The 9,872-nt window shown below is 33.3% G+C and overlaps 1 protein-coding gene across 1 annotated transcript; it reads left to right on the forward strand.

The window, feature by feature from the left end:
• Positions 813-1,916, forward strand: LOC109332305. The gene has a single exon (XM_019567250.1). The coding sequence runs from the start codon at positions 1,081-1,083 to the stop codon at positions 1,732-1,734; it is 654 nt and encodes a 217-aa protein (XP_019422795.1). The 5' UTR covers positions 813-1,080; the 3' UTR covers positions 1,735-1,916.

Here is a 9,872-nt window from a genome sequence, read left to right on the forward strand (position 1 = left end):
GTTGAGTGCATTATCACCTAAACATTTGCTCAAATAAATAAATAGTTGTTTCTTGTACCACAGACATGTTTGCCATACATGGAGGACCACAATTCACAATGTGAGGCCAGATATTTCTTTGACCAATTTGAGTTTTCTTCATTATTTAATGAATGGATTTTCTACTGTGTCTCTAAGATACGACGACTTTTCATTAAAAAAGAAATCCACTAATTCCAAGTAATTTTTTTAAAGTTACATCTATCCTAGCCATCGATTATAGGAAAATATAATAATTTTAATTAGTGGCTAGATTTAAACTATTTCCATAGAATTGATGACAGCTAAAATGAAGAGCAAGTTTAAAAAACAAGTATAAAAAACCAGGTGATCCCATTCAAAGTTAAGTATCATATTCTATATCCAAACAAAATAAAATATAGAAAAAAAAAAGTATGAATATTATCTATTATTTTATATTTTATATAATTTAAAAAATAATATAAATAAATTCAGGATGATATACTAATTGTGTATAAATTATTACAATTATGGTGCATATAAATTATACAATCAAATAAATTATTACACTCATAAAAATAAAAAAATATGTATACATTCAAAGTGTAAGAGTTTTTTACACGATTACTGTATTATCTATAATTCATTTATAATATAATTAACTTTTAAATAAAAGTAATACGAATGAATAATAAATAATATATTGAAGTACATAATTCTTACATTGTCAATGTATAAATGTTACACTCTAAAAATAATACATTAAAGTTGTAAAAAATTACACCGTCAAATCTATATTAAACTTTAATTATTAACGAAAAAACGTATAATCTACTTGTTGTGTAACGCACGCGCCTCTCAATCAGCCGTTTAGGAATCATAAATCAAAATAAACAAACAAACGAACCCTCCATCTCTTATTTTCCACCACTATATATACCATCCTACCTTTTCCTCTTCTCTCCATCCAAATATCTCTTTTTCTCTCTCTACACTTTCACAACTCCAAAGTCACCTACACTGTAACGTTAGCAAAAACTCTTCCTTATTATTTTTTTCTTTGAATCTCATTTCTCTAAAATGGGTGAATGTAACATTGAGAGGAAACGAGTTCGTGATGACTCAGAGGAAAACTCGCCCGAGTCGAAGTTCCTCCGAGTCGACTCGGTTTCTTCGGACACCAACTCATCCGAGTCTCATCTAACACCGGGTAACTCCGTCGAGTCACGTGAACTTGGGCGAGTCGACTCAGACGACTCGGTTCTTAACTCACCCGTCGTTAACGAGTTCCAAGATGATTTTCTCAACATGTTTGACGAAACGGTAAACGTAACGGAGGGTTTGGATTTCGTTATAAAAAGCTTTGAGGAAGAGATACTTACACCGGGTTCGGGTTTTGAACCGTTTTCCGCTGAGTTTAAACCGAATCTGGTTTATTTGTTAGAGGCTTCTGATGATGAACTTGGTTTACCACCGACGGTGACGGACGAAAGACAGGTTGAAATAAATGAACCCGGTTCAGTTGGACCGGAACGGTTTGATTCGACCGGGTTTCTAGGGTTAGAGGATGATTTACGGAGCTTAAGTGATGAAGCGTTTGGGTTCGAAAACGGTGTCCTTTGTGACGGTTATTATGGTGAAAACGGTGGGAGTTATGTGATTGTAGATGGGTTGTTTGATTATTCTGAAACGACAGAAATTTTGTGGCGGTGTGAGTCGTTGCAGGCTATGTAACGGTGTCGTTTTGGGAAAATGTAAATCTTGTTATGAAGATGTTTAGGGAACAAAGAAAAAGTTTTAGATGGTAGATGTGAAAATTAGATTTATTGAATTGTTGTTTTGGTTTGTTTAATTCCTACTGAAACAAACAAACAGGGTTACATTTTTAGATTTTCCTTTTCAAATTTTTGATGTTTGCTTTCATATTATTTGATTTTTCGTTTTGAAAGGCAAATGATTAAATCTGGACCTTGGGGAAATCGTGAAAACGAGGAAATATCTGAACGTGATCTGTGTTATTTTACAAGATTCCATGTGTTTATCTATTTTCCCGTTTCTTTAAGCAATGTTTGAATGGGTCGAGAATATTCTGGATTTACGTTCAAACTGTATAAAGAAAAAGAGAAAAAGATCATAAATGTTTTATATATTATCATGCATCTTTTATCATATGCTTCTTTTTCAAAAGAAGTAATACAGTGAATAGTGGATATTGTATTAATTTTATATAAATTTTTATAATAATAATGGATAAATATTATGATTATAAAGAAGGTAAATGATAAATGAAATATATGTATGGTTTAATTCACTTTTAAATTAATTATATATAAATGAATGAGGTTTAATTCACTTTTAAATTAATTATTTCTGTGGTTTATCTGATGACAATTCTTCTGACTTCTAATTTTTGTCGCTGATAAACCTAATTTCTGTTTTTTGGCGAATGAAGAAAAGTATCTTATAAAACAAGGAGGGAGTGATCAATATAAAATTGTTATTTTAACTTTGTTAATGTTATCTAAAAATATTCTAACATTTGTTAACACAATGTCAGTAGCTTAAAAATAAGTTTGATTTTTAATAAAGAAAAAATTGCTACTATTTTCTACATACATCTTTTTTCTTTATTTTAAATTGGTATGGAACTTCTTTTGGCATTCATATCAACTTCACAAAATAATTTAAAAAGGAGACCTAATAGGCTAATAGTATTATCTATTATATAACATAAACAATGTAACACAGCCAAAATCAAATGTATAAATAAATGATATATGTATTCTGATTTAAATGAGAACAATTATCATATAAAAATGATAGGAACAATAAATATGAGGAAAATCAAATATATAAATAAGTAAATGATAAGCACACACTCAATTTTTGATTATATATACATAGGGGCCTCTGACCGTGCCTCTATATAGAAAATATTTGGATGGTGACCATGTTGGAGGACAAGAAAGACCTCTTAGAGGGTGTTGGACCAGGTAGTGTTGAGAGGGATGTATATAAAATATTTGGATTTTTTGTCAGATCTTTGTACTTCCATCTATTGCAGTCTCCTTCAGTTTTTGTGAGATCTTTGTACTTCCATATAGCATCTACAACTGTGAGTGTATGTAACATCTTCATTTCTTTTGGTTCAATCGGTTTTCATAGTCTCAACATTGAATTTTATATTCTTGCACACAATTTCTACTCTTTTTGGTTTCAACCCATCCAAACTGTATAACATAGTCAAAAATATCCATTCAACCCGAACAAAGAGAAATAAAAGCTAAAAACAATTCTAAAGTTCTAATTATGTCCTAAAATGCAATGCAAATAAACATTGAAGCATCAACACTAGAGCAAGACTCCACATGCTCTAAATGCAGAAAATCAGATCATATTTAAGATGATTGTCCAGTCCTACAAAAGCAAAGTGCTTTTAAAAGAAAGAATGACAAGAAATTGAGGAACAATGACATCTTTCTTTGATAGCTTCATACAAATCAAACAACAATTATGAGGTTAATAACTCTGAACCAAATGATATTTTTCATATGATGAGTTACAAAATATTTTTAATGAATTGCATCAAGAATATGTTAGACTTTCTAAATATGCATGAAATAAAAAAATGACATCACCTTTTTAGAAAGTCGTAACAACATTTTAAAGAATTATGTAGTCGGTCTCCAATATAAATCCTCTTCTTCCACATGTCCAAATGATATTGCTATTCAAACTAAAGTTTTAACATTAAGTCTTGGACTTAATAAACTCAACAAGAACAATCACAATTTAGATAAGATTGTAAAAGTCCAAAGACATTCAATAGAATGAAAAAGTCTTGACTATGCAAATAGTCATGTGGCTAAAATAAGAATGTCTTAGGAAAAACAATCATAGGTATTGGACCAGACTGCGAGCGTGGAGCCTCCAACCACCAGGGAGTTCGATTGTTACATGGGTATGGGAAGAGTCACAAGTGAGACACCACGTCTTGAACCAAAACCTTAAGGCATTAGTTCCATGAGCCTTTCCTTCTTATAAACTCTTTCACTCCTCCCCGCATATCCAATGTGGGACTTCACACTTGAATAAACCCAACAATCTTCCCCTCAAGTGTGGGTACCACACACTTTCCGATTCGCTCCCCCTTAAGTCCACCATGTCCCAGCCGAACCATCGGCTCTGATACCACTTGTTGGACTAGACTACGACCGGGGAGCCTCCAACCACCGGGGAGTTCCATTGTTACATGGGTATGGGAAGAGTGAAGAGTCACAAGTGAGACACCACGTCTTGAACCAAAACCTTAAGGCATTAGTTTCATGGGCCTTTCCTTCTTATAAACTCTTTCACTCCTCCCCGCGTATCCAATGTGGGACTTCACACTTGAATAAACCCAACAATCTCCCCCTCAAGTGTGGGTACCACACACTTTCCGGTCCGCTCCCTCTTGAGTCCACCATGTCCCAGCCGAACCATCGGCTCTGATACCATTTGTTGGACCAGACTGCGACCGGGGAGCCTCCAACCACCAGGGAGTTCCATTGTTACATGGGTATGGGAAGAGTGAAGAGTCACAAGTGAGACACCACATCTTGAACCAAAACCTTAAGGCATTAGTTCAATGAACCTTTCCTTCTTATAAACTCTTTCACTCCTCCCCGCATATCCAATGTGAGACTTCACACTTGAATAAACCCAACAATAGAAAGCACCATAAAGTTTCATAAAGAAAAAGTATATACTAATCCTATTTTTAAAATAAAATTTAGTACACATAAGCATCTACTTACCCGTTCTTACTGTAATAAAGTTGGTCACACACCTAGTACTTGTTATATTAGAAAATATAGTGTGACTTCTATTCAATATAGATGGGTAGAGAAATGTGCTAACCCTACAGGATCTAAAATCACATTGAGTACCTAGAATTTCATTTTAATTTGTTTTGTTTTGCAAGAGTGTTTGATAGCCATAAGCAAAAATTTGTTATCTTCACAGTGACTGCTCCAATCACATAAAATTAGGCGATTCAAAATTTTCATTTTTAAGAAATAAAGGCTCTTGTTACCTATGGAGAGAACAACAACAGAAAAAAAAATCCTAGATATAGGTACAGTTATCACTGTCTTTAAATTTAGAGTATGGAATGGTCGTCTAACAAACTTTTTACTTGAAAAAGGCTTTACCAAAAGTAAGGTTGACACTATATTATTTATTAAGAAAATAGATCATCACACTTTACTTGTTCAAATTTAAGTTGATGATATTATTGTCGGTTCTACTAATGAGTTATTGTGTAGTGATTTCAGTAACATGATATAAGGAGAGTTTGAGATGTCCATGATGGAGAAGTTGAACTACTTCCTTGGACTTCAAATAAAACAACTCAAGGATTGACATCTTTGTTAGTCAATCCAAATATTGCAGGGATCTACTAAAGTGCTTTGAGATGGATGAAAGCAAAGCAATTGCCACCCTAATAGGTTCTGGAACATACATCGATATTATGAAGCAAGAAAGTGCATAGATATTTCGAAGTATCAAGGTATGATTGACTTCCTACTTTATCTTATTGCAAGTAGACCAAATATTATGTTTAGTTTCTGTCTTTGTACACATTATCAATCAAAATCAAGAGAGTCACATCTAGTTGCCCAAAAAAGAATAATGAATTATTTGAAAGGCACACCTGATATAGGATTGTGATATTCGAAAGGAAGTTAATGTGAACCAAAGGGAGGATACCCTACAATTTGGAGAAAAAACACCAATTCAATAACATTTGTTGGGGGCACACTTAAAGAATAAGGGGATGTTCCAGAAGCAAGCCAAAAAATAATATGATGATGAGCTTTAATTCATGCCAATTCACCAAATTATATTCAATAAAGTGAAGAGTGTGCAAGTGAGACCAATAATACTTTGGGCACCCACATGCAACCTATGTTTACGTGTTCCTTCATATCAAATAAGGAAATAATTTTTGTGTATAACTCATATATAAACATTGCCATCAAGTATGAGGAGAGAAGGTGGTATGAAATTATTTTACTTTATGGGAAGATACCATGTGAATGATTTATTTCTCTCTTAAAGTAGGTGTGTGAATCAGAGGAGAATGATTTATTTCTCTCTTAAAGTAGGCGTGCGATTAAAAAAAGAAGAGGGTGATATGATTATTTGTTTCCTTTCTTGGAGTGAACCTCATCTTGGCTTATCAAACTCTTGTTTGTGGCGCCATCCCTCTTTATATCTTAATCATTTTCTATTATCCAATTTACACAAAGTACATATACAATTCCGCTGCATTATTATTCAATACTATCTGCAACACATATCAAAGACACCAACCAAGAAACAATCATCCAAAAAGGAACCACCCCAAGGAGGTTACTATTATAAGTCTATGTGATTTGGTGGGATACTCAAATTCAGATTTTGCTGGATGCAAAACTGAGAGGAAAAGTACAAGTGGTACTTGTCATATTCTAGGAAATGCAATGATATCTTGGTATTGTAAAAAATAAGTCTGTGTTGCTCTAAGTAGTGCTAAGGCAAAATACGTTGCAACAAATAGTTTTTGTGCCCAAGTATTGTGGCTTAAGCAACAATTACAAGATTATGGCTTAGACTTATGATGTGTTCCCTTGAAATGAAATAGTACTAGTGCTATAAACCTCACTAAGAATTCAGTGATGCATTCCCGAACCAAGCATATTGATATAAGATATCACTTCCTTAGAGACCATGTCTAAAAGAATATGTACTCTTGGAATTTGTTGATACACATGACCAATTAGTAGACATCTTTACAAAACCTTTGGCTAAAGAAACTTTCTATAAGTGTAGACGAAAATTAGGCATTTTTGATGAAGCTAACCTGTCTTAAATGTGTTAATATGCTTATATGTTTGCTTCATTATGCTTATTACATGTCTACTTGTGCTTAAACATGCTTAATTATTTTTATTAAATTTCATATTTTGGGTATGTAATCGATTATTATATGAGAGTAACCGATTACCAAGCATCAAATGGATGAGGGTTTCAAAAACTAGAGACAATAACCGATTACTCTGATGAGTAACCGATTACTAGATGAAACAATAAGGAATACTAATCGATTATGTTGGAGAGTAACCGATTACACAAAGTTTAATATCTAGGAATTAGGTATTTTTCATTAGAGTAATTATGCTAGCTTGAGTAACCGATTACACTTCGTAGTATTTAAGTGATTTCTTCCATTTTCAAAAAACTTCATCTTCTTCCTTCAACCCTCTAAAATCGTGGTCACCCCTCTACTTTCAAAATCTTCATTTCTTCATTGTTTTGAGTGATTTTTGTGTTGATTTTCATCACCTTTTCAATTCTAAACTCATTGAAACTATCATTCTCGAGTTTAGAGTCTTACATAAAAAACCACAAAAATTATGAAATCCTCAAAACCTACAATTTCAAAACTTCACTTTCATGACTTCTTCATTAAGAACCAATAAGCAACGTTCCAATGTGTCTCAAAGGAAACAACCAACTTCTTCAGAGGCTAATCCTCTGGATTTGGCATGACTTCTTTCAACTGATGAGCAACAAACTATACTCAAGGAGCATTTTCTGTAGAGACCCATTTTAGCTCCTAAGTATGGTAAGCTTCGCTCTTTTGAGTCTGATTATTTCATTTTCTCCACCCTCCTTAGGCAACAAAATTTATTTTAGATTTATGAGGAACATTATGCCTATTACTCTTAACTTCTGCGGGTATTTTCCTACAATCTAAACTTTAAAAGAAATAAACTGTTTACCTCAGTCAAGTGAAAAGACATTGCCTTAGATTTGAGAACTTTTAGTTCAATTTGCCGCAATATACCATACATAGGAACCATTGTTGAATTTGGGTTTCAATGTGATTTGGACGGGTTCAATATAAAGGAATTATACTACTATGTGTAGATTTTCTAAGAGGGAAATTGAAATGTGTAAGCAAACGTCTTTAAGTGAAACTGTTAAGAGTAGAGATATTCTATCTTTCGGGAATCTCAATCTAGAAGATCGTTTGCTTAATTACCTTATAAGCTATGTTATAGTTCCAAAATATTCAAATCATTCACAAATTAGCGATATGGAACTACAAGTTATGTATGTTCTTAAACATAACATTTTGATAAACTTGAATGCGACAAATGTGGTGTTTTAGAGATACTCAGAGCCCGTTACCTTATGTTATAATCATCATTATCATACTTGAGAATTTTGGTATATCGACAAAGATGGTTCTTTCGAGACCCCAATGATCTATCTACAAGCATCATAGTGATCAACAAGATGCTCCTATGGAAAATCCTTCTACTAACCCTCCTACACCTCAACCCTCTACATTCCACATCGAGTCATCTTCATCTACTACCATACCTACCAATTAGATAATCATGGATGAGTTATTCTCGCTTCAAGGTTACATCACTACAAGGATGGATGCCCTTGATGCTAAGAATCAGCAAGTCCAAGTTGAAAGAAGATTATCCAATCGGTTGGACTACATGGATCTGGATGATGATATTGATGAGCTAAAATCTTAGAGTTGTTGTTGTCTAGGAATTTCTAGTTGCTCTTTGATGTTGTTATCTGTTGAACTTTTTGGATTTTTAATTGGTTTTGTAATGTTTAACTTTCGTTCACTTTATTCTTTGTATGAACCTTTTTTTTTACCTTAATGACTACTATGCTGTGTTGCTTTACATGATTCTATCATTTTATAGCATTTACATTACGCTGTTCATATTGATTATTCTGACATTGACTTAGAAATAAATCATGATCTTATCTTGTACCCTTTTTGTTGTATATATATGTATATATTGTGCTGGAAATTTGTCTTCCCTTCTTTTTGGTGATGTCAAAAGGGGGAGAAAATTTGGAGTTGTGTTTTCTGTTTAAAATATTTCAGGCACATACTTAAAAACAAAGAGGGAGCATACTCAACTCAAATTGTCAAATCATATGAATTATGCAAAAATAAGAAAACTCTATCTTTCAAGATGATGTTGGTTTATGTCGCGACCCGATTTTCGGTTGGAAGACCGGCTCTACGACTTGGGAGGAGGCGAACTCGATTTCTACCTCTCCCGATTGATTTGGAGTCGCCACTACGTTTTTTGCGGTTAAAACATAGAAAACTCTATAGTAAACCCAATTAGGATAATATGGTCTTTAAGCAGAGATTCTGAATTCGAGAGTCGATTACGGATCGGGGAAGGTATTAGCACCCCGTCCGCCCGTATTAAAACGGTACCCTCGCTAATAAAATGGACTTTTATACCCTTAACAATTATTTATTTAGAAATTAATTATCATAACAAAATATTTTTTTTATTATTGAGCCTGACAATATTGACTTTGGTCCTACGTACCCCTATTAAGGGGATCAAGGCTTACGTAGTTCTAGTTCAAAAAATTGTTTCTACTTTGATTATTGTTAGTGATTTGAGAAAATACCATTAGGTTTTAGAGGTATTAGTTTATTGAATTGGTCAATATATAGTTGTTTTGGTTCAATGAGACTACTGGAAAATACCGATAGGTTTTAGGAGTATTAGTTTATTGAATTGGTTAATTTGATTGTTTTGGTTCAATGAGACTAACAGTTCAGGAACGGTGTTGGTCGTAGACCTTCTCCTCATTTCCGGGGAGTTAGAGACGACTCGAACCATAACCTCACTATAAAAATCTCAATTTATTCGGTAAAATAATATTGGGTTATTTTTAGAATTATGTAGCAAAATAGGTTGAGGAATTATTTTCTATATACATGATTAATAGCTTAGGGACAACATTGGTTGTAGACCTTCTTCTCGTTTTCGGAGAAGTTA

Source organism: Lupinus angustifolius, chromosome LG18 (assembly GCF_001865875.1).
Source record: "Lupinus angustifolius cultivar Tanjil chromosome LG18, LupAngTanjil_v1.0, whole genome shotgun sequence".
NCBI classification, from domain to species: domain Eukaryota; kingdom Viridiplantae; phylum Streptophyta; class Magnoliopsida; order Fabales; family Fabaceae; genus Lupinus; species Lupinus angustifolius.